Below are 26913 nucleotides of genomic sequence, written 5' to 3'. Positions count from 1 at the left end.
CCTTGCACAGACACTCTTTGTTTCCTGTTAGCGAGGTATGACTTGAACCATTTTGCAGCACTGCCTGTGACACCATAGAATTCTAATTTATTTAAAAGGATGTTGTGGTTCACACAATCAAATGCCTTTGACAAGTCACAGAAAGTACCTGCTGCTTGTAATTTGTTATTTAATGAATTAAGTACATTTTCACTGTAGGTGTAAATAGCCTTCTCGATATCAGAACCCTCCAGAAATCCAAACTGTGTTCTTGATAATATGTTATTTGTGGTCAGATGGTTGAGAAGCTGCCTGTACATTACTTTTTCTAAAATTTTTGAGAATGCTGGTAAGAGTGAAATCGGTCTGTAGTTTGATGGTATCTCTTTATCCCCTTACTTGAATAGAGTCTTAACATCTGCATATTTAAGCCAGTCAGTAAATGTCCCAGTTACAATTGACTGGTTACACAAGTAACTTAGAATTGTACTAAACTCACAAGAACATGCCTTAATTAACTTTGTTGATATTTCATTGTAACCACTAGAATGCTTTGTTTTTAAAGATTTTATTACGGAAGTTATTTCTTTTGGTGAAATGAGTGACGTATTCATGTACCTGAAGCTATTTGTATAGGCTAGTTTCAGATATTCAAGGGCATTATTTACTGATCCTGATAATTCCATTCTATCAGTAACAGATATAAAGTACTTGTTAAATAGATTTGCCACACTATGCCCATCGGTTACTAATGCGTCATCTACCCTTAATGCGGCTATTTGCTCCTGTTCCTTTCTAGTTCTACCAGTCTCCTCTTTCACTATATCCCATATTGTTTTTATTTTGTTCCCCCGACATTGCTATCTTCTTCTCGTAGTGCATTTGTTTAGATGTCTGAATTACTTTTTTTAATATTTTACAGTATTCCTTGTATTTAGCTAAATCATCAGCATTGGAGCTATTCTTGGTCGACAGGTACATTTTCCTTTTTGTCTTACAGGAAATCTTTATTCCTTGTGTAATCCATGGTTTTATTATAGACTTCCATTTAATTTGAGTAACTTTTAGAGGAAAACAGTTTTCAAACATGGTACTGACATTGTTCACGAATGTGTTATATTTTTTTCATGTCATGAGCACTATAAACATCTTTCCAGTTAACATCTTTGGACAGTTTTCGAAAACACTCAATTTTTGGTTGATTGACTACTCTCCTGTACTCAGATTTAGCAGTCTTGATAATCTGCTTAGAATTTACATCTGAAAGAAGGAGCTGCATGTCATGATCTGATAGTCTATTTATTACAGGTTTTATGATATGATTTTGTTCCTTTGATTTGTCTATAAAAATGTTATCAATGGCTGTCCTTGATGATTTAGTGATCCTAGTTGGAAAGTTTGCAGTGTGAGTTAGATCGAAAGACAACATTACTAATTGCAGTAAATGTTTACTGGGAGATTGCATTAGAAAATCTGTATTAAAGTCACCAGCAATCAAAATTTCTTTGTTTCTTCCTGTTAAATAACCTAAAAGAGCTTCTAGATGATTTATAAATAGATTATAATTTCCTGCAGGTGCTCAGTAACTAGTTACTATTACATAGGATCTGTTATGGAACTCTACTTCTTTTGCACATGATTCTAGATGCTGCTCTAAACAGAATTTATTAATGTCAATGTTCTTGAATTTATGGCAGTTTTTAATAAATGTGGCAACTCCTCCTCCATCCACATCTACGCTGCAGAAGTAGGAAGCTAGCCTAAATCCTGAAATGTCCAACATATCTATACCAGTGGTCACTTGATGTTCTGAGAGGCAGATTATATCAATTTGGTTAGATGGACTCCGAGGACAAATGGGCAACTGGCTCAAATCCTACCTACAGGGCAGACAGCAGAAAACTGTGCTAGATGGTAACAATAGTCACATAGGAGGGGTAGAGTCCGCCTGGGAACAGTAAAATATGGAATTCCACAAGGTTCTGTCCTTTGTCCCCTTCTATTCCTCATATATATATATATATATATATATATATATATATATATATATATATATATATATATATATATATGCTTGTGTCTGTATGTGTGGATGGATATGTGTGTGTGTGCGAGTGTATACCTGTCCTTTTTTCCCCTTAAGGTAAGTCTTTCCGCTCCCGGGATTGGAATGACTCCTTACCCTCTCCCTTAAAACCCACATCCTTTCATCTTTCCCTCTCCTTCCCTCTTTCCTGATGAGGCAACCGTTGGTTGTGAAAGCTAGAATTTTGTGTGTATGTTTGTGTTTGTTTGTGTGTCTATCGACGTGCCAGCGCTTTCGTTTGGTAAGTCACATCATCTTTGTTTTATATATATATATTATATATATATATATATATATATATCAATGACCTACCATTGTCCTCAAACAAAGCAATCAATTTTAGAATGTTTGCTGATGACACAAGTATTGTGAAGACAGTAAGATACCCTCTGATCTAGAATTAAATGCCAACCATTTACCTGAGGATATTCTCAACTGGTTCACAGTAAATTTTCTAACAATAAACCCCAGGAAACTAATTATATCCATATCCATTCTGGTCACAAAAGTCCACAGGGAATGAACATTATACATGAGAGCCAGCAGATAGAGAGAGCAGATTGTTTGAAATTCTTGGGCATCTATATAGATAGCAGGCTTAACTGGGAACAGCACATCAACAACACCCTGAAAAGGCTCAGCTCAGCAACATTTGCCTTTTGGATAATCGCCAAAATCAGAGACATCAGTGTCTCAAAATCTGTTTACTTTGGCTACTTCATTCACTTATGTGTTATGGAATAATCTTCTGGGGCAATTCACGACTATTGAACAGAGGGTTTTACAAGTCAGAAAAAGATTGTCCAAATTTTGTGTGGAGTGCCTCCCAGAATCTCATGTCGCAATCTTTTTAAATGCATAGGGATCCTAACCACTACTTCATAATATATCTTTTCAATCATGACATTCATGCTTCACAATCCTTCTCAATATGAAACAAATGAAATGTACGATCACCATAACACAAGGCGGAAATGTGACGTACACCGTGACCTGAAAAATCTGTCCCTGGTGCAAAAAGGTGTGAAATACACAAGCACAAAAATCTTAAATGTACTTCCAAGTAATATAAAGCGTCTATGAGATAAAAAGTACTGTTCAAAAATAAGCTAAAGGAGTTCTTGCTTGGAAAAGTTTCTATTCTCTAGAAAGATTCTATAACAGAGATAGCTATGAAACTTCCTGGCAGATTAAAACTGTGTGTCCGACCGAGACTCGAACTCGGGACCTTTGCCTTTCGCGGGCAAGTGCTCTACCATCTGAGCTACCGAAGCACGACTCACGCCCGGTACTCACAGCTTTACTTCTGCCAGTACCTCGTCTCCTACCTTCCAAACTTTACAAAAGCTCTCCTGCGAACCTTGCAGAACTAGCACTCCTGGAGAGATAGCTACTTTTATTTTCCAAACACTATTGTATATTCCAGGATAATATATCTTGCTGTGTTAACCAGATTAATTGGTGATCTGTAAAAAATTGTTTGGACAAAATCAGAATGTTATATCTGGAACTCTGCTTTTATTTTCCAAACACTATTGTATATTCCTGCACAATATATCTTGCTGTGTTAACCACATTAATTGGTGATCTGTAAAAAAAACTGTTTGGACAAAATCAGAATGTTATATCTGGAATCCTGCTTGTGAGTGTAATTTTATCTTACCGTTTGTGGTTCCAACTTGTATTATTAATCTTTGTTTATTGTCCTTATGGAAACGAATGTAATAATGCATTAAATGTGATCTGTAAAAAATTGTTTGGACAAAATCAGAATGTTGTATCTGGAACTCTGCTTGTGAGAGTGATTTTATCCTGCCGACTGTGTTTCCAACTTGTATTATTAATCTTTGTTAATTGCCCTAATGGAAACTAATGTAATAATGAACTAAATGTTCTTGAATTGTTCCACATCCGTGCGTTAACACGCAGAACTGGATCTACAGAATACATATTGCAATAAATATTTATTTATTTATTCATTTATTTATTTAACCTGATCAGATTAGGGCCATCAGGTCCTCTCTTACATCGGACCAGTGTTCCAAACATGCAACATTTCACACATCAGAGTTACATCATGACAATAGTTTAAATAAGAAAATTAGATTACTCTAGTGACAATGTGAATAAAGAGTAATGACTAAGACCTAATAAAGTAAATGTTGGCAGTATTTTTACAGCAGGTGCTATACATACAAGTAATGATAAAAGCAATAATAATAACAGTAAAAAAAATCAAATAATAATTATAAACATGAGAAAAATTGGCAATAGTAATGAAGATTTGTGCAGATGTACATTAATATCTTGGTGTGTAAAGTAGATGTTTACTTGTATAGCGAGTTTTGGGGAAGGGAGATTTAAGGAGGGGGAAAGAGGGAAGTAATGAGGTGAAGTGTATTCATGTACAGAGGGAGGCATTGCTGTTGCTTAAGTAGATACGTCATTAACTGTTTTTTGAAGCCGGACATGTTTTTTTAAGTTCTCTAACATAACGAGGAGGTTATTCCAGAGTCAGGTTCCCGCTACTGTAAAGGACTTGGAGAAGGTGACTGAGCGATGCAGTGGAACAGAGAGGATTTTATTATGATGAGAACATGTGTTCCTGTCATGTTGTTCTGACATAAGCGTTAAGGACGAGGAGAGATATGAGGGACAGTGTACATTTATAAGGCAGTAGATGAGACAGAGTGTATGGAAATCTCTGCATTTGTCTGCACGCAGCCAGGACAATTTTGCATATGTTGGTGAAATGTGATCAAAAAGTCAAACGTCACAGATATATGATCAGTTCCAGACATCACGAATTTTGCTGGTGAAATGTGATCAAAAAGTCGAACGTCACAGATATATGACCAGTTCCAGAAATCACGAATTTTCCTGAGAGAGCCTTGTAGGATAATATCGCTGTAGTCAATGATTAGGAGTATAAGTGTTTGTACTAATTTCTTTTTCAGATCGAAAGGGAAGAGTTTTTTTATATTTTTGCAGGACATGAAGGGATGCTGATGCTTTCTTGCACACTGCAGTTACATGCTCTGTCCAATTTAGATTTTCATCTATTATTATTCCCAAACTCTTTGCTGAGGGAGAGAAGTTAATATTTGTTGCACTTAGGATAAGGGATGGTACAGATTCTTGATGTTTTGGGCTAATGAGCTTAGAGTGACCAACAAGTACCACTTGGGTTTTAGATGGGTTTAGTTTTAGTCCTATGTCCTGTGCCCATTTTGATAATGAATCGAGGTCAGTACTGAAATTTTCAATAGCTTTCTTAAGATTGCTTGGTTTTGCACTTAGATACAACTGAAGGTCATCAGCATAATGATATTTGCAATAGGTCAGAACCGATGACACATCATTGACATACAGAGAGAAGAGTATATGACCTAATACTGAGCCTTGGGGAATGCCTGACACTACCTGCCGCCATTGTGATTTTATATTCCTGGACAGGACGCATTGCTGACAAGATGTCATGTATGAGCAAAACCATTGCACTGCACTTTGTGAGAAATTTAGACCACTAAGTTTGGCTAGTAAGATGTCAAAGTCGACAGTATCAAATGCTTTGCTGAAATCTAAGAAGCAAATGATAGTTGCTTCTTGCTTGTCCATGACTTCGATAGTTACGGAAACCTGATTGGTATTCGTCTAGTAGGTGTTAGAAGTTAGGTACTTTGTGATCTGGTCATGGACTATATATTCTATATAAATACTACTCATATGTCTTCTTCATTATACAAACAGTGTTGCTCTAATGAACACATCTATCCATTTTGGTACACTTCCAGAATGAACATTGACAGGGCACAGCTGACTTCCTTCCCCATCCTTCCCTTATCCGATGAGACCGATGACCTCGCTGTTTGGTCTCTTCCCCCAGATCAACCCAATCCCAACCAGAATGAACAAAACAGACATCTGCATGATACCATTGACATAACAAATATACTGTTACATGCATGCACGTGCATACACATTGCGAGAGAGAGAGAGAGAGAGAGAGTTAAATATTTGTGCATATATGGGTTTTACCAACAGCTGTTATTTACAGTATACAATACAGTTGACACAGATCCAATTCAGCCTGTACCTGATGCATTATCTCCACATTGGAAATACATTTATGATTAAATTGTAAACTGGTTTATTCAGTAAAACACCCATTCATTTACATAACTTTATTCCAGATAGTCTTAACACATATAACTTACAGTGAGACACAGATGCCCAAAAGATAGGATCCTGATCAGTAACACTACGTGATGAAAACTTAATATGTTATTGGCACAATTTTTTTCAAATTATTTCATACATGAGTCTTTAAAAAGACACTTTGCCTTCTCTACTGTGGCAAAGGTTCTTGCAGTCTCTGTTGATCCTGAGCCACTGGTATTTCCAGTTGGTGTGGAATTCAATCTAACCAGTGGGCAACAGTCACTGGACAATCCATTAGTGAGTCTTTCTGCTGACCTGCAGGCTGATCCTCTGTCAGTGGCAGCTGCTGGCCCAGCCTGCTAATCTCATGCTGACCCCATGGTTTGCTGGCTCTGTACCACTGCTTCTGCTCTGACCTATTGTCTTCATGCCCTTGCTGCAGCTCTAGCTCATTACCTTCATCCCAGTGCTGCCACCCTGGCCTGTTCAAGGTGAGCTGTCGCTTCTGCTCCACCACTGCCTCTGCCTCTGCCACTGCTGCTGCCATTGCATGCACCTCTGCTGCTGGTGCTGCCTCTGCCATGTCCTGCCATCCCAGCCCTCGCATACTGACACATTGCCGCAGGCCAGTCCTAATTTCCTTACACTTCTGGCCATTTGTCGAGTCCTGGAGCTACTGACTTGACACATTATCCAAGCTTATTCAGCTCTTCTATACCACCTGGTAGAAGTTGTAAATGAAGAAAATCTGGCGAGCAGAATATCAGATGAGCTGGTGGAGCAAATCTTTCATTATCTTTCATCACACTACATAAAATGAACATTAGGTTGACCAGGAACATCTTCTTGAGTCCGTTCTGGAAGTATGAGTGTTGGATCATGTTTCAGTTGAATATTGGGATTCTTAGCTAGAGTCTCATTTCTAGCCTTTGTTGCGGCTTCTTCAACAGCTTTGACATGCAGGTCGTCATTTTTACTGAACAGTGGACACCTTTAAGGGAGAAGAAAGAAGAAAATAAATCAATAACTGGAAACATCAGAGCATTTTTGCTGACAGCAAACTTTAACCTTTAACACACATTATACAATAGAACAAGGATTGACAATTTTTAAAAATTACTACAATTAGAAAACATCATGAATTCAAATAAAATCACTGTCATGCTTTTTACAATAATACAATTTCCTCACATGTACAGTTCTTGTTCCTATTATACACTGTTCATGTGAAACAATACTAGCTCTAGAAGTAGATTTTGTTACACAAGTAATACAATAATTTGGCAACAATGCACTCCTTTACCCTTACTTTGCCACAATAATAAACTATACATGTTTCTGCAATACTGAACTTCTGAGTCAATCGTAGCTCTTCAACTGTTAACAGTATCCTTTTCTTAATATTTTTCACACAGTAACACAATATTAGATGAAAGCTGATTATAAAAAAATGCAATAAGCAAGTTCATTATAAAATTACAAACATCATTTCTACCATGTCACACATCACACACTTAAGTCAATGAACAATGGTTTTATTGGAATAAGTTAATTAACAGCAATCAGTGCTTGATCTGTGACTGTATACACCAGAAAAGTAAGTTTCAAGACGCCTAAGAAACAACATGACCAATAAATGACTTTTTTTGCAGGGTGTGGCCTGCCATGTTATGGTAAATGCTTGTTATGAGGTCTGACGTGTAGTTGGTCAGCCTGGCCAGTAAATCTTTGCTTGACGATTACCATTGCCTGCCAAATGTGTCTTCATCACATTTTCTATATTCTACAGATATATTTGTGTATGGCCGGCCAGAATGGGGTTTTCTTGGTATCATAGTAATATGTTTTCCATTATTCCCCATTCGGTAAGTTGAATGGATGGACCGATTTCCATGCCGATGGGAGAGCGCGTGGAGTGGCTGTGCATCTTGGTGTGCATGTCACCCCCCCCCCCCCCCCGTTCCCGTGCCCCCTCGGTTTGTTTCTGGCTTGGCCTTCCTTAATTTCATGTGCCTATGCAGGTTTTCATAGTCAGTCCATACTACGTTCATAATGAGTGTATAGATGGTGAGAGCCTTTTATAGCATGTTAGTACTTTTTTAGCATTTACAATACCTAAGACCGCAGTGCCCAGGCAGGCAAAGTCCAGCATATAGGTTTTAGTCACTCGTCACATTGTATCTAAGTCATGTTATTAACAGCTTACTATGTGTACATTCCTGACTTCTATATATATGAATAAGGGTAAATTATAATATGTAGTTCTGTATGGTGCTAATATGGATAATGCCTTTTTTACTCTGTAATTGATGTACTTTATAGTATGTATAGTTTCTTTGCATGGGTATTTGATTAGCAGTAATAGTAAAGTTGTATTGTAGTGGTAATGAGTGGTTATACCATAGGACTGTGTGTGCACTGCTTGGACAGCACTATATAGTGGCCAGTTGTGAACCACTAGAATCGCAGCAGGTAAACCGGCATGGAATAGGGCAGTGTGATGCCGACCATTGTTAGTCGAACAGCGGTCATGTACCGAACAGTTTTATCTTGTTACTTCAGCTTTACATAGACAATGATTTTATATCAGCTGGTCTGCCTCACGTATCGTTATATCCAAATGGTTCATAAATTGTTGAGCTACATTCAGGTATGTGGTACTGTACTAATTGTAATATATATAGTGTAACTCATGTAAGCCCTCCCTTAAACCTGTCAAGTTATATCTTCACAGATCCGATGATGGTACCTTTAGTGTGTTGAAACCGGTTATCCAGTAAACAGTATTTAAGCGATCTTGGCTTTTGAATTATTTCTGCAACAGAGTGATCGCCCCACTATGCACTGTATGTTCACTGTAAAGATAATGGAATATAGTCAAACTGAGTCAGGCAATCCTGAAGGAAGTAGAATAAAAATGCCTATTTGGGCAGCAAAATTATTTCAGCCATTTTCAGCTGAGAAGATGAAAAGCATTACTGAGAACGAGAAATTTTTTAACATGTAATACAAATTTATATGTTAGAAAATCATTTCTGCAGATATTTTGTCTTGAGTGCATCCTTGAAAGTGAAACTTGGGAAACAGATAGTTCAGACAGGAAGAAAACAAACTTTTGAAATGTGGTGATCAGAAGACTGTTGAAGATTAGATGTGTAGATCACATAACTAATGATGAGGTACTGAATCAAACCAGGGAGAAAATATATTCATGGTGAAACTTGACTAAAAGAAGGGGCTGGTTGATAGGACACATCCTGAGGGAACTGTGCAGGAAGCAGCTTCAAATGGATGGAGGATGCAGTAAGGTGCAGGAAGCAGGTTCAAATGGATGGAGGGTGCAGTAAGTATGCAGAGATGAAGAGGCTTGCACAAGATATACTAGCATGGAGAGTTGCACCATACATCTTTGGACTGAAGCAAACAACACTGGTACCACTGATATAGCTTTATATTTCTGTATGTCGACCCTGTTACCTCTTACAGATCAGAATGACCACCACTTTATTCCCAAATGTGTTGCACAGTTCATCATTGCACTAAGATGATGTCCCTGGTGGGTGCATTTTTCTGCATGTTCAATATGTGCACCTAGTGTTGTAATTTAATAGTCTATCCTCAGCCATCCAGATTAACTGTGCTTTGTCGCACTTGCTTTTGATCTGAAGATGACCTGTTCCATCTCATATCAGTAATCACAATAATAAATATAGTGATCCAGAGGTGTTTTCTTTCATTACAGTATCTAATGGGTACCCAATTAGGTCAGTAAGCAATTCCTCTATCAAGTGAATTAAATCAGTTTTAAACTGAGCACTCATTTATTTCTACATTCGTGTTATGATTAATATTAAAAACTGTGCTGAGAGCTCCGTCAGTAATGTAATTTCAAAAGACAGAGTTTAGGCATATGTTTGGCTATGAGGGAAAAGTGTTCATTTGCAGATCAGATATTCAGAACACTCTCTTTGCTTGCATTTATCCGATCTTTAGGGGTCTGCTCATTTCACGATTTGGCAAACCTATTTTATTTTAAATTTTGCCCAGATACCCTTCCTGTCACCAGTCAACCTGAGGGAGGGAAGATGTGTGCAGTAATGATTGGGGGCCAACCCATTATTTGCGTAAATGGATATGGAAAATTGTTACATGAGCAGATCAGATATTCAGAACAACACACACAGATACCACATTAATAAAGCCTTGTATATTCATAATGGATGGTATCAAAAACATAATTTATCTCCTCAATTTGGTACAAAATGCGTTGTCCACCAGGGTAGCTAAAGGTTAAAAATTCATGTAGAGTTTTTCCTGAATACGGCAATATGAAAATTTCTTGATGTAAGAGTGATACTCTGTTTTATGCATGAAAATAGTTTTCTTTTATTGATGCAGTCTCTCTTTACATCATTGTACATGATGTCCGCTGTTTTCCCAGTGGCTGGATTCCATCCGAATACATGATTCGGCTAAATACCCATTCAACACTGCCATAGCCTCATCATTGGACTCTTTACTATTCTAGCCATATATCTCTTTAAGATATAGGTTAACATGTCAATATGTCTATAAAGTGTGTAGCTGGAGATGGTAGCAGTGAACGAAAGAAGCTGCATAAGGGGAACAATACTCAGGAGGTTATGTGCCCTCCACCACCATATTATTGCCCGTTTAAACAGTATTAGAGTAGCAAGTGCCACCTGTCACATGGGACTACTCCACTCCTATTAGTGTCAAGGCATTGTGTCAGTAATTTGTTCCACTAGAAGATCTTTGAAATTCTGATCATGATTGTAATGTAGCCAAATATACTTTATAGATTGCACAAAATCTTTCTCCAATATTTTAATTGCATCATTCAGTATGAATATAACATTTTTCTTTCACTTAGCTCAAATGAGTTTGACGGTTTATAATTTTATCTAAGAATTTGCTTGCCCATTTTTAGAAAGGAAATTATGTATTATTAACATTTGGAATCTTTCCTTGTTGCTTTTATTAAGGAAGGCAAGTTCTGCTCTGCAAGTAACTTCATGAAATAGAATATGTCTTCATGAAAGCCAGTTAATCATTTCTGCTTTTGGAGTGTAAAAGGAGGGTGATGGAAAAACTTAATGTTACAATAAGATAAATTATCAATCAATAACTACTAATTTGTACCTCAGCAACTTCTTGACTTATTTCAAAGTTCATATCATTGTGATAGTTATGTGATATCACCCCACATTGCAATATTAACAGTGTGTATCATATGAACAAAAATGCACGTTATACAGAATCAGTGCAAAGCTACTCCACACACTTAAGTGCTCATGCTGTATCATTTGGGATATACTCAAATCCCACAACTTACCTATTGCAAAAGCTCCTTTGTTGGCAGGCACATTACACTCAACACCATAATATTCAAGACAGATCGTTCTAACCTTTGCCCAGGATAATCAACAAGAAGAACCTGTTAAGCACTCCAAAAAGAAGTGATCATAGCTGTTTGGGTGTATGTCATTGGCAACTGACTTTGCCTTTTTCATGCAGGTTCTGACTTATTCCATTTATTTTATGATTTAATAAAGTCAAATAATTAACGTTTTTCAAAAGATGTTAGTGATAACCATTGGCATAAACTGCACATGACAAGGCACAAATGTAGAGGCAATGATTATAAAGCTGCATTCATCATAGTATTTGAAAAAATAATGGTACTTATTTTCACTCTTCTGTGTAATCTTCTCAAAGTTTTTTACATTAAATTGCTCAGTGTCTGTCTTGAGTATGATCTTGCTTTGCAAGGAGAAATCCAAGTTCTGCAATCTTCTTCTTCTTCTTCTTCTTCCTCCTCATCTTCCTGAAATGTTTCTGCTTATGGAGGTTGTTCAACCAGCCTCTTCCATGTTTCTCTTTTCTCCCACAGTCTACCATTCAGCATTTCTCCCACTACTCTTCAGATCACATAATTCACCTGTTCTCTCCATCTTGTTTGTTGACTTCCAATGGGTCTTTGTCCACATTCTGTACATTGTAGGGTTCATCTTGGAAGTCTATTTTGTGCCATTCTTTTGACATATTCTAACATAGCCATCATCTGATTAATTAATTAAACTTCACCACACTTATTGAGTAACCTGATAACAAGGTGGTACCAATTTAAATAAACTTTAAAAGGCTGACTACTTAGCTTTTATAACGGAAATCTCCACCATGTTGCAGAAACTGTACATTAGGGTGCTTAATCCATTTTCAGATAGTCCTGAGAAGTCAATATGTGAGGATCTCGTATTTCAAATTAAAGTCAGTTCCAGAAAATCTTCATTTTGACAGTCAAACATTTTACAAAACAGCATTGTTACACAGACCTTCTATCACAGAACAACACAACCTGCATTTCTTTCTCTTTTGGTTTAACATGCAGCCCTGCTGATATACTTTCTTGACAATACATGCCCTTTTGGTCTCACTGTTTACAAAATAGATTTACTGAATTATAATTAGAAAGTTTCATTACAAAATACATGGTCACTGAGACATCAACTTGAGTTCACTATGACACTCCTCAAACCACTGTAGCATGGTTCAAGGTCAGAGACATGGACAATTATATTGTCGAATGATGATATCTCTGTCAGGGAAGACATCAAGCGTGAAGGGATGCAGGTGGTTCGCAGCTGTCGACGTGTCTTTGATTATTACCAAGCATTTGCAGGAGAATGTCACCCATGGCATAATACTAGTCCCACCAGCCTGCGTCCATGACGCACTGCATGTTTCAAGCTGCCATTCACCTCAATGATGTCATTTGTGGAGACGACCATTGACCTAGTGTAGGAGAAATGTGACTCACCTGAAAAGCTGACACATTTCCATTGATTGACAGTCGAATCCCAATGGTCCCATTCCCACTGCAATCATAAATGATGTCAATGGTAAACATGAACATATAGGGGTGGTCTGTTGTGGAGCTCAATGTTTGACAATGTATGATGAACAGTGTGCTCCTAAACACTTGTCCATGCACCAGTATGGTGCTCTTTCGACTGATATGCCACAGATCACCATCTATCCTACTTTGCAGGGCAGGCAAGCCTCTGAACCCCACATTCCATATAGAGTTGTGAACATCCAACCATGTAGCGCATAGTAGTGCTTTCATTGTTCTTCTACCTCTTTCCATAGATGGTCACAACCATAGCACATGAACATTCAACCAGCTGCGCCATTTTTGAGATACTAATTCTCAGGCACTGTGTAATAATAATCAGTTCTTTGTCGAAGTTGCTTATCTCAACAGTTTTCTCCATTTGCAGCCCATAACTTTATATCTTTGCTAGGGAGATTCCCCATCTGTGTCTGCTCCACTTATATACTTTTGTTACTGTGTCACATGCCCACAACACCACCAGGCAGCCTCCAATGTTAGGGTGGACTGTGGTCATAATGCTTTGGCTTATCAGTGTCAGCCGCGCCGGATTAGCTGAGCGGTCTAAGGCGCTGCAGTCATGGACTGTGCTGGTCCCGGCAGAGGTTTGAGTCCTCCGTCGAGCATGGGTGTGTGTGTTTGTCCTTAGGATAATTTAGGTTAATTAGTGTGTAAGCATAGGGACTGATGACCTTAGCAGTTAAGTCCCATAAGATTTCACACACATTTGAACTTCAAAACAATTTTGAAGTAAACCAAGGTTAATTTATAATAAATATAGTGTCAAGTATTGGTTTTTAGATTTTGAGATAAAAAATAAAGTGATGAAATGTGATTAACAATACTTGACACAAAATTACAGGTTTCTTATTAATTACTGAATAACTTTTTGTGCTAACATAAACTGGAGAATTTAAAAGACTGGGGAATAAGATTACAAGCTTCACATTTTATACAGAAACATTGTTTTGTCAGAATCTCAAAGAGGTCATCCGTTTACATTGCAAAATCCTATGAAGGTGTAATTACAAAATTAATTGGAGGCATTCTGAGTTTGGCATCTTTACTAACACATTTCCCTAAGACCCTACTTGAGTTTAATTACATCTGGGTTGTGAAACATTTAAAATTGTTAATTTGTCTTTACACAAAATAATCAAATTTTAGTGATTAATTTGCTAATTATTTCAAAGCTGGAATTTGATTCTTATGTTATCATGACATCTTCACTTTTTGTTTCAACAGTTATATAATTAGTTGTCCTATAACTTTTATCAAATAGCTGATTCTGAAATAATGCAATACTGGTAATTACAGATAAATTACTGTTAATCTGAAGGCCTGTAAGTTAGTTAGTTATATTGCATTGTGTATATAATGTGTGCATTAGCATCTAATCACAAATTATGAAGCAAAAGATGTTTCATTACATACTGTATTCTGTGTAATGTGGGTCAGGTGGCATACAGAAAAGCTATCTTGGGCAGTATCGAACACCATGAAGTGTCCCTCACTTAAGTCCTATTACAATGTCCAAACCATTTAAACCTATTTCTCTACATAGTTTCTTTTAGGGGACTGATCTAAAGGGTGTATTGTGTTGTTTCATACCTTATCCTGCTCCTCCTCTTCTTACCCAGGATTCCTCATAGAAAGCACATCTCTGTTACTTGTATTCTGCTTAGATCTTTCTTTATCCAAGGCCAATATTCTGTAGTGTAGGTCAAAACTGGCAAATAATACAACTTGTGCATGATAATTTTTGCTTTTGCAGGTATTTCCCAATTTCTAATTTTGCCTGATACACAATAAAAAAGTTCTTAACAATTTTCCAGGCCCTCTATTCTCTCTGAAATTTCATCCTTGATGTTTTCTTTCTAGGTTAACTAACCATACTTCCTGGATACCTGAAAGCAACTACATCCTTAATAATTATCAGTACTGTAGGACACCTAGTCTTCAAACCCCTGATTTGTAATTAAGTCAACTGCTACTGTTGTAGTTGACTTTCTTCCAAAAGTTGTGCTGCACATCATAAAAGAGGTTATTTCCTTTAAAACAACTTAATAGCTAATCTTTTACTATAGACACCATCACCTTAGCAAGCACTGGTGTTATAGATATAGGCCTGTAGCTTGACAACTGAAGTGGATTACATTTCCTGTAAACTGTTACTGTTTTTTCTACTTTTTTTTTTAAGTCAGGTAATCCCCAGCACGGAGGCATTTATTTACTACTACTGCCACTGGTAGAGAAATTTCACAGATTACAGTTTTAATGTAGTGCAGGACGTGCTGTAAACATCAGGGTTCCCTGAGTGTTTGTAATTTTTTACTATTTTTATTTGCCTTTGGATAGAGTCTCTTCCACATTACCATGCTGCATTTATTTCCAAATTTCACATGAACTGCAGAATTTGCTCCACAGTCAGGAATTTAACCTACTGAGCTTCCCACAAGGTTTATAAAATAGCCATTAAATTCACCTGGACTGCAAGAATTAAAGCATGAAGTGAACTTTTCCCTATGTTCACTGATCAGATTCTACACTGCCTTGCAATGATTATGAGCTTCTTCAACAAACCAGGAATTGCTTTCTTTCTTTGCTTTCTCTACTTCTTTTCTGTACATCCTTAATGCCAATGTCTTTAGTGGCTTTGACTTCATCATTTAGTAGCTGTACAATGCATTTTATTTTAGCTAATCTAGCACTACACCAGCTCTATACTTTGACAGTATTCTGTTTGTATTTTGATTTAGCAACTGGGCATTGCTTGGGTTTTAGTGGAAAATTGTTATCAATTTGGTTTTAAGGGTCTGGAACATGACACTGAATGTATCATTTGAAACCAATTCTTCAGACATCTGATTCCAATCTGTAGAAAACACTCCAGTTTTGAATTCATATAAACTTTTCTTTGTAATAATTCTATTTCCAATGACATAATTTGAATGCCAGTTGGGAATTTGCTGTGTGCTTACTGAGTTTGTCCATAGCTTCATGATTACTGCACTATGATCTGTAAGCATAGAGTCAACCACACTTACTTTGTATTCCCAGCTATTTAGGTTTCTGGCAATTGTATCAAGACAGACATCTCCTCTTGTTGGTAGATAACTTGCTGCAAAGAGTCCATAGCTGCTTACCAAGTTCATAAAAGTTGTCTCTTTGTCACACACAGACAGCTTTCCAGTTTGCTGATGTTCTCAAAATAGTCATTTGAAGGAAAGTACACAGAAATAATAATTAAGTTAACATCTGGTGGCCCCCAAGCAATCAGTTCTAGATCCAAGTCCACACAGAAGTCACTTATATCAATTTTGTTTGCACTAAGATATTTCTGAAATCAAGGTAGAGGATAAAACTATTATAAATCCTGCTCAAATTTCTGTATTGTTTAACGAATTCTTTATAAATATAAACAAATCTAATTTCAATGTAGCAGAGTATCCAGACATGGTAAATTTATTCAATGGTGAGCAACTTGATGGTGAATTTTTCAGTACATTTACAAAAACTACTGGAAAAGATATAGAAAATGTGATGCTGTCACTAAAAAGTAAAACATCAGCAAGATGGGATGGGATACTAACAAAAGTGTTAAAAACAGTCCGTAAAATAACTGTGTAGCCACTAACTACAATAGTTAACCAGTCCCTTCAAGAAAGTTATTTTCCAGGCACACTGAAATACACAGTAGTTAAGGCACTATTCAAAAAAGTGCACAAAAGAACACATGGGAAACTATCGTCCAGTGTCTATTCTTCCATCACTGTCAAAAATATTTGAGACGATAGTCACCATACAAATTCAAAATTTCATAGAAAAATTTAAAATAATCTCAAAAAAACAGTATGGATTTCAAAAAGGTAAAACCACAATATCTGCTATAAATAATTTTTGCTGATAAAATTAGCTTGTCTCTAGAAACTCACTGCATGCCACCGGAATTTTTTGTGACCTATCAAAGGCCTTCAATAGAGTGAATCACTCCTTGCTATCCTGTAAACTGGAAAAGTATGGAATTAGGGGCACGGTATTAGAATGGATTAAGTCCTACCCAACCAACCGAAGACAAAGAGTGATTGTAACATCACAGAGAGAGGAACTTATACTTCAAAATGGAAAACCATTTCACATGGAGTACCCCAAGGTTCTGTCTTAGGTCCCACTCTTTTTTTGTTTTACATAAACGATCTGTCACTTAATATTGAGTCACTCAATTTTATTTACAGATAACACGTCTTTAATCATTGAAAGTAACATTACAGATCAAATTCCACAAACTGTATTATATACGTTAGAGAATTTAGATACCTGGTTTGATTTAAATGGGTTAAATTAAACATGGAAAAGACTCAGTTAATGCAATTTAAAACAAAACAAGCAAAATTAAATGCTATTCAGGTAAGTAACAGAAACAAGGATTTGCAGGAAGCTAGCTGTGTGAAATTCCTAGGAATGCAACTAAATAAAAATCTATCATGGGGGTCACACATACATTGCCTTGCAAATAAAGTAAATAGCCTAGCATATGCAATGAGAATATTGTACAATGCTACCAGTAAGGGGATAAGAAAAGTAGTCTATCACAGCTACTTTGAGTCAGTAATAAGGTATGGAATTGTATTTTGGGTAACTCAAACTGTATGTGTCAAATACTAAAACTTCAGAAAACCATCATTAGAAATATACACAATGTAGGGTGAAGAAACTCATGTCGCCCACTCCTAAAAAATCTGAGAATACTAAGTGTTCCATCACTATACATATAGCTATTTCGTATGCAATTATCATAGGTTTTCAGACACCACAATGGGGACTTTTTGCAAGATTTCATTTGGGTGGAAGCTTTGGGAAGTCCTTCACTTATATTGTATTCATGAAAAGTACAGCCCCTTCTCAATTCAGATACATGCCAACCAAATGTTGAACATGAAGATGTGGTTACAAACCACTAAAAAAAGTGCATTTTATGTGGACACAGTACTCCATCTTATCAATTCATAGGTAAGGTCAGTATGAACAAAACAGTTCTGTTGATGATTTAACAGTTGACATACATTATTGTACAAAGTGTGCCTATACAACAAAACGAACATTCTATTGATATCAGTCACACCTCTCTGCAGAGTCAAGGATTTTTCACCCTACTCTCATACAATGTTCTATCTCCCACCCAGCAAGAAGAAGTTCATTATTTGGTACCAGCAGAGCTGCCTGCTCATAACACTCCAAACTGACCTACAGTAAAATACATTAAACTCAGGGCTGTTACTCAAGTTACAATTGGTCAGTTCAATTAATATCAGAGTGTTACATAAACAATTTACATGATTATTACTAGAGCAAATTTACTAGATACATTGCAGCAGTTGTTTTACTGCATCACCGGGCATCTACTGAAACCCAATTGAGCAAATGATGGAAATAGAAGCAACATATACATCTATACTGCAAACCACTGTGAAGTATGCTGAAAATGATACTTTCCACTGTAACACTTATTTATTTGGCCTTTTTCCAATTTCATTCCCTTATGGAGAACATATCTTTCCTTCAGAATTCCTAAGGGAGTGATACATAAGGAATTTTAGTCTATTCCAGGATTCATTGCTTGAAGATGGCTTTTGAAATTTACTAAGCAGGCTTTCACAGGATAGTTTGCAATATATTCCAGCATTTTAGTTCAGTTTGTTTGGGAAACACTATGATGCTCCCACATGGGCCAAACAAACCTGTGATTGTTTGTGCTGCCCTATTCCCAGTAGTACTATTGGTATGGGCCTCACACAATGTAAACAATCTCCCTTGTAGACAGATATTAGATTTCCATAGTATTCTACCAATTAACCAAGGTCTGCCATTTGCTTTACCTACAACTGTGCCTATGTGATTTTTTCATCTATTATCTCTACAAATTGTTACACACAACAATGTAGGAAAAGACAGGTTGCTACCTACTGTAAAGAAGACACGTCAAGTTACAGAGAGGCACTATTAAAAGACACTTTTAATTGTGCCTGTCTGCAACTTGTCGAGTCTTCTCTACGATAAGTAGCAATCTGTCTTTTCCTACATTGTTGATGTTCCTATCTGAAGTTTCTATTGTTTCATTGTTACAGGTAGGTATTTGTAAGAGTTAACTGATTACAACTGTGACATATATACTGTAGTCATAGGATACCAAGTTAATTTGTTTTATAAAGTGTGTAATTTCTGAAGATGTAAATAAAATTGCCAATCTGATTGTTTATGTTGCTTTTTTCACACAGTGCATCATTACAGATAACTGTATCATCTGCAGAAGGTCTGAGGTTACTATTAATATTGTGTGCAAGGTCATAAATATCTGGCATCAAAGATCCCAACACACTTCCCTCAGGTGCATCCGAAGTTACTTCTACATCTGTTGATGACTCCTCATCCATGGTAACATGCCACATCCTCCCAACTGAGAAATTTTCAATCCAGTCACAAAGTCTGCTTGGTATCTCATATAATCACACTGAGGCAAATGCTTTTTGGAAGTCTGGCTTAACATGATTGACATGTTTGGAATTAATACTGATTTACATGGAGGAGGCCATTTTGTTCAAGATACCTACCTAATTACATTTGCAATCAGAATATGTTCTAAGATTCTGCAACAAATTGATATCAAGTATATTGGACATTAGTTAATACCTCTAAAAGTGTGAGCATGGAAACCATTAGGAAGGCAGAAAATAGATACACTTAGGAAGGACTGGAATGTAGGCATTGCAGAGTACCTACCAGAAAGATAATTGACTGAAATTACTTGCCTCGTGAATTTATGGAACAAGTACCAAAAATAATTTATAAATAAGTCTGAGGCATTGGCTAAACTATCCAGATAATTTTTCCCTTTTATGGTAAGAAATTCAACATAACATACTTACTTATGATAATTTGTACCACCTTCTTCATTAAAATGATCATAACCATTTACAGGTTTGCGACAAATGTAGCACATTAGAGCCCCACAGGTGCATGTCATTTTATTGCAACCATCAATTTTGATAAAATTTTTTCCACATCTCCAACATGTTCTGTAAAAGAATATTTTGACAACAAATGAAAAGTCCAGAACAGAATAACAACAACACGGAAAGGATAGGTTGACAGTCACCACATATGGGAGATGTTGAGTCACAGATAGTTACAATGAAAAAAGTGGCCATGTGTGTGTGTGAGTTGTGCTTGTGTGAATGTGTGTGTTTCTTCTTCTGAGGACTGTCTGGAAGCTGAATATTTCCTAGTATTCTTTTTCATTGTTCCTGAATGCTACCTGACACCTCCTCTTGTGGTGAGTCTTTCCATGTTGTTGTTTTAAAAACAAATATATTTTGATTTCTTAGGACTCAAATTTTGCCTCTGTACTAGTACTAGTTCTTGTCAATGATGATACCAGTGTTCAGGAGATAGCAGAGCATTAAACATAAACAAACATAAAATATATCAGTCAGTAAAAAATATAAAAAAAACATCATGAATTGCGCTAGATGGAAGTTACCAAGTAACTTGACGACCTAAAACAGCAATGAAAGGTGATGTGGAGTTAAAAAATTAGATATGAGGCTAGAAGAAAACAAAGTGCGTGCATTCAAATATCATGAAGTACAAACATAATAAGATACTAATTCTTTAATTGATCAATTCCTAAAACTGCAATTGTGCAAAAAGTAGGCACTCCTTAATGGTGTACAGTGCTTGATCGAAGTAATATTTTTATGTCCAAAGAGATAAGCATGTTTCAAGAGGAAATCTTTGCAGATTTACTGTTTTGTACAGAATTGTCAAAAATCGACACAACTTGTAAATAAAATATACAATTTTTTTAAGTCTAATTTTCTGAGTTATATATTTCAAAAAATTGTAATTTGAATCACTCCATGATAGTTTAATGAAATATTCAAAATAAGCCCCAGCTCATTGTCAAGGATTTTGCTAAAATTTTGCATGGTCAGTCTGGAATATGAATGGAAAAAAAAAGAAAAAAGAAAAAGCAAATAGGTCAGTATCTTTCTTGACTGTATGTAGTGCCGACCCACTGACACATTCACATTAAGGGAGTCATCAGACCTATTAAAATGAATGTTCAAAGAAATGACTCCTGTATGCAAAATCAACAAAACTGCTGTGATAGATAAACAGTTTTCTTGCAAGTGAGGACTAAAAATGGAGAATACATCTTGCAGCACTTAGTGCATCCAGTGTCACTGTCTTGTACCCTGGACTCTATGATTACCAACTCAAATTGTTTGTCATTTTCTACTTTTTCCATCAATCCTTAGTTGTTTCTCTATTCTTTGAGATGTAGTCCATTTACGCAATCAGATGAAAGATTGTTTGTTCTGTGGCATGACTTTTTGGAGTACAAGTCTTGTAAGATTAAGTTACTATTCGGTTCTACTATGTTTTGTGATCTTATTACTGGATATGTGTTGTCCTGGAGTTGTACTTTGTTGGCCTGCATACACCAGGATGTCCAATTTTAACAAATTTCAATTGAACACTTCTCTTTTACTGTATTTTGGTTTGTATGTTTACTGTATATCATGTTGCTAACTGTTACTGCGTGTTTTTCATTAATCTTTTGTTTGTGTTGTGGTGTCTGTGCACTATATGATCAAACATATCTGAACATCCTTGTGTTATGCAGGACTGACCACTAGAAGTCACAACAGGTGAACCTGCAAGTATAAAAAGAGGTTGGGATTGTTGTGTTGTCAGCAGAGAACCAGTAACAGCAGAATGGGTCAGTCTGGAGAGTCAGTGACTCAGAATGTGGACTAGACAATGGTCGACTGAGCAACAAATTCATTTGGAACATTTCCACCCTTCTAAAGCTGTCTAAGTAGACTGTTTGTGATGCGTTTGTGGACTGCAAATACAAAGGAACATATTTAAACCAAGACCAGGCAGACAGGTACTATCAACCACTAAGGAGTGTAGTTGTAAAAACATTCATGAAATCAGCAGAAGGCATCACTCTGAAGTTCCAATGTGCAAAGGCAATCCAGGTAGCACACTGACTACGTTTAGAAGTTAGAAAGAATGGAGTACAATGGTTGAGCAGCTCATCATAAGCCACACATTTATTAAGTCAAAGCAAAGTGACACTTGAGATGAGATAAAGAGTGATGCCACTTGACAGTGGATAACACGAAATGGGTAATCAGCATCTGTGAGGTAATGGTTAGTAACAAAAGTCCTGAACTGAAACCAATGGATCTCCTTCGGGGGTGAGTTAGAATGCCAGCTTTGCTCCAGACTCCAACTTTCAACAACACTAACTTCTCACATTTCTGCTCTCAAAGAAGCATGGGCTGCCATTCCTCCATAGACATTCAAATACCTCATTGCAAGTGTTTTCAGCAGAGATCAAGCTACATAAAAGTGAAGGATGGGCACACCCCAAATTAATGCCAACTAATAGGTGTCCAGAAATTTTGATCAGATAATGTATGTAGTTTGATATCAGGTATGTATGACCTCTGAACTCCATCCAAACAGGCCTTGGATGAACCAACAGTACTGGCCGACTGCCTTGTGAACCTCAGCCCATAGGTATCACTGGATGGGGATATGGAGAGGTATGTGGTTATGTGGTCAGCACACTGCTCTCCCAGCCATTGTGAGGTTTATCAGACTGGAGTCGCTACTTCTCAATCGAGCAGCTCCTCAATTTGTCTCACAAGGACTGAATGCACCCCACTTGCCAACAGTGCTTGGCAGTCCAGATGGTCACTTATCCAAGTGTTAGCCAAGCTGACAGAACTTAACTTTGGCGATATGATGGGAAATGACACTACCACTGAAGCAAGGCCGTTGCCATCAGTTACGTATGTGCATGTGTTATTGTGTGCATTTGGGCTGACTCTGGGGAAAAGGGGAATTTTCAGTGTAGAGGATGCAAATACTGTCAAGTGTTTGTGGTGGAAGATTAACTTTTTATTTAACCTGGTCATGTTCTACACCTCTGTTTGTTATTGTGTATCATTTCCTTTTGTTGGTCATGTCATGAATGTTCCTGTTATTTGCATTTGTCTGTACTGAAGTGCTGTACTGGTCCTCAGGAAATGATGAAAAATTAATGGTTGACATGAAATATTTAAGTAATAAAATGAATTGTTATTCAGTGTACAAAAGGTTACGTAAAAATATTAATTATCTCATTGTGATGTAAATAAAAAGCAGTATTGATATTTCATGATAATCTATGTTTAGTATGAAAGACACTGAGAACAATGAAATTAACAGAAATAGCTTTTCATAATTATGTACTCTGATCTGAATCTTCCTATGAGAAAGATGCGGATAGAAACGTACATATCTTGTAACATATTTCTGGTAAATATATGTGCTTACTGATAAGCAAATGACTTATTTCAGTAACGTTACCATCCCTATGTGTACGAAAAATTAATGGTATATTTTTTCAGAGATAATAACATGCAGTAAAGCATGAATTGTAATTAGTATTGTTGGCTGCCATTGGCAAGACAGCAGATTCTTTTTCAAATTACCCCAATATTATGTGGCATAAAGCAAAAAGGAGATGGGTTACAATTAATTTCTGAAATAACAGAATAAAGTCAAGTAATTTCATTCATTTTGCAAAGAGTGGTATCAATATCAAGACAGATTCTTGTAACTGTCACTTCACGTCTATCTTTTGTTCAAGTGATGAGAATTTCACAATTAAAAAAGAGCTCAGCTTTGAATTAAATAATAAGTGTACCATACAAAAGGCGTTTCTCCATGTGAACCTACGAAAGTATAAATTATTAATCATGCGAGAAAAACATTCCCATTACAATCCTGAGATATTTCTAAAAGTATAATCTAAGGTGCTTCACAGCAAGTTGTTCCTAAATTACTTTACATTTATACAGATTTATATATCAAGCACTTGAATATAGAAAGCCTTCACAATCTTACGATTTATTATTACCAACACACACACACACACACACACACACACACACACACACACACACACACACACATCATGTGTATTTTATTGTAATTTATGCTGTATTTTCTTTTAGGTATACCACTGACTACAACAATGAGAGTACAAATTGATTGGAAAGACAATAAGCTGAAAAAAATGTTGCTAATAAGATTCTGAACAACAGTATAAAACTGCATAGCATCCAAGGTAATTATTTGGTGCCATGCAACTCAAAGCTTCAAGGATAAAGGTAATGAGTGTCTTTGGGGGCATGCAACAAGTGAAATTTTATTTGTGCATTTTCAAAATTGCTTCTTGTTGCCACACAATTTGCAGCACTGTGTGGGAGAGTTTCATCAAAGAGTAGGGATTAGTACAGGGAGTTATTTTTTTATTTAGATTATTGTGCTGTTTTCAGTGTGTTGATATTTCTTGTGTATTGTATTTTTGTTTGCGTACTGTGCATTGTGTACTTACATAGCCAACATGGGTAGGTTTAAGAGAAAAGAAATGTTAGAAGCAGATAATGCGATAGAGTTAGAGGAAACTAATGACATGTCAAAACAGAGAATAATAGCTCAGAATTCCAGACTTTGGAAACTGAGATAGGTAATCAGATCCCTGGTTCTCGTGTAGGAACGCTGGATCAACAGACATGCACCAGATCAGCTGACGATGCTACTAATGCTGCACAAGCTGTACCAACAGAAGAGGTGCTGTTACTTAAGGCGACAGCAAACAATTTCCTTCCTCTGTTGCTACAGAAGCTAGACTTGGGAGAGAGTATAAGGGAACAGGAATGAGAAGAAAGAGAAAGGACTAAGAAAAGGAACGTGAAGAAAGGGAAAGAGTAAAGGAAATGGAGTGAGAGGAAAGAGAAAGAATATGTAAATTCGAAAGAGATAATAAGCCAACCAAACTAAATAAGATTCTTGACGCTTGTGATATGTATATCATGGACCACATAAATGAGGAAACGGATAGCGTACCAATCGCAAATGAGAGAATTAGTTACTCAAAATAAGTATTTGCCTAGTAAAGTGAGTGAGCTGGGCATTCAAGTAAACAGATTAAAAGTAGTACTGTGAATGATTTGTCCAGTAATCTAGACAAGAAAATAGAAACTGAAGTTACCTCTTCACTACAATGTTTGAACATTGTACCAAATTGCATGAAAGATAACATTAATGCACGACTGTCACAGGATGTGTTTGAAACAAACGTTTATTGCGGGACGTGAGACAAACGAGAACCGATTTAGAGAGCCTAATGAAATCCCAACTACTAGTTATCACTATGGTAACAGCCTCATCAACAGTGCACATTGAGAGATTTTAAACTGCAATCAAACTGGCAGATACAGCCCGAGCAGTGATGATCGCATTGTTGGTGTGACAGCCGCTGACGATGCAGTGACCTTGATACATATAAAGCATGAAAAGTTGCTTATAAAATACAGACAGTTCCACACAGTCTCAGACGAGTTCATTAAGAGTTTTAGGATGTACTGCCTGCTTCTTGGTGATAGAGGCATATCATTCAGTTTGTGATTTCCTTCATAACTGGCGATGCAGTATTTTGGGCAATGGAAATTGCTGACACCTGTCAGATCTTTTCAGAATTTAAAAAGTTATTCTATCACACTTCTGGTTGAAGTGAGTTCAAGAATGCTTGAGGAAGCAGGTTGACAGTCCCAAACCATTCAATCCTAGACAGGGAAACCTGTGCAAATAATTTGAAATGTACTTAAATAAGACTTGGTACCGGGATGAGCCAATGTCTCCAAGATACATACTGTGAACACTGAAAGGCAAACTACCAATTGCTATTAGGGAAAAACTTTTCCATGTCCTTGATATGGACCTGGAACAGTTTATGGCCACTGCTGACTCATTTGACCTCATACATGAGGATGCAAAGCAAAAGGAGACAGGGAACAGTGGCCCATAATAATAAATATATATTAAAAAAAAAAAAAAATAGAAATTAAAATGGAAACAGTCCGGGGAAAACCAGACACCAAAGAGACAATGACTTTTGTACCTGGGCCAGTGTCAACCACCACAAACAGGCTAAGGTGTCAAGGAAATTACAGAAGTAATAGTAACAAAAATTCCAGTGGGAATCCGTTTAAGAACAGGAGCAATAATTTTAATAGAAAGAGAATCAACCCAAGAATATGAGGAGATGAATGAACAAGGACAAAAGACAGGGCCAGCAACCTGCCATTCAAACGAAACACCACAGAATAGGAGTTATCCTGTGAATAACATTAATGTTATACTAATGCCAGCTCCTAATTGATGACCTCTAATGGCAACAACCATAGAATGCAGTGCCACATCATATGCGACAATCTCATAGTGTCAGAAGAGTGGCAATGGTAGATGACCCACAACAAAGTACATCACAAGCATTGAACTCCACATGACCAATGTAAGCCTTCTGCAGAGGGGGAGGGGGGTATCGATTCGTAAATGTATTCATATTCAGATACAACAAGGGTTGGAACTGAAAGAACAACTCTGTGCTGATCCGAGAAAGTGCAGCCAGCAAAATCCTGAGTTGGTACAAGCCACAATTGAAGGAAACCTTCACAGCATGCCTGTGCATGTAATTATTGACACTGGTGCCAGTGTATCCATTATGGATTACGACCTATTCAAGTGCATTAATCAGCTAAATAAGTTGCCAAAATTACCAGTTCAAAATTGTAGAAGCCATATGTGGACATATGCAGTGAATTCAGTCAGGTACAGGCTGTCATTCAAGTTGGAAATGAAGTGA

The 26913-nt window shown here is 36.8% G+C and overlaps 1 protein-coding gene across 1 annotated transcript in view; it reads right to left on the bottom strand.

The window, feature by feature from the left end:
• Positions 1 to 6234: 6234 nt before the first annotated feature.
• Positions 6235 to 26913, bottom strand: part of LOC126243001 (uncharacterized) — a 169812-nt gene continuing 149133 nt past the window's right edge. Inside the window, exons 9-10 of the mRNA XM_049948134.1 lie at positions 20066 to 20215; positions 6235 to 7217 (exon numbers count right to left, since the gene is read on the bottom strand). Coding sequence (XP_049804091.1) covers positions 7034 to 7217; positions 20066 to 20215 — 334 coding nt within the window. The 3' untranslated portion in view covers positions 6235 to 7033. The remainder of the gene's footprint in view (positions 7218 to 20065; positions 20216 to 26913) is intronic.

Source organism: Schistocerca nitens, chromosome 1 (assembly GCF_023898315.1).
Source record: "Schistocerca nitens isolate TAMUIC-IGC-003100 chromosome 1, iqSchNite1.1, whole genome shotgun sequence".
Taxonomy (NCBI): domain Eukaryota; kingdom Metazoa; phylum Arthropoda; class Insecta; order Orthoptera; family Acrididae; genus Schistocerca; species Schistocerca nitens.
Note: the sequence above shows the minus strand (reverse complement) of the source record. Positions and strands in the feature narration are given on the sequence as shown.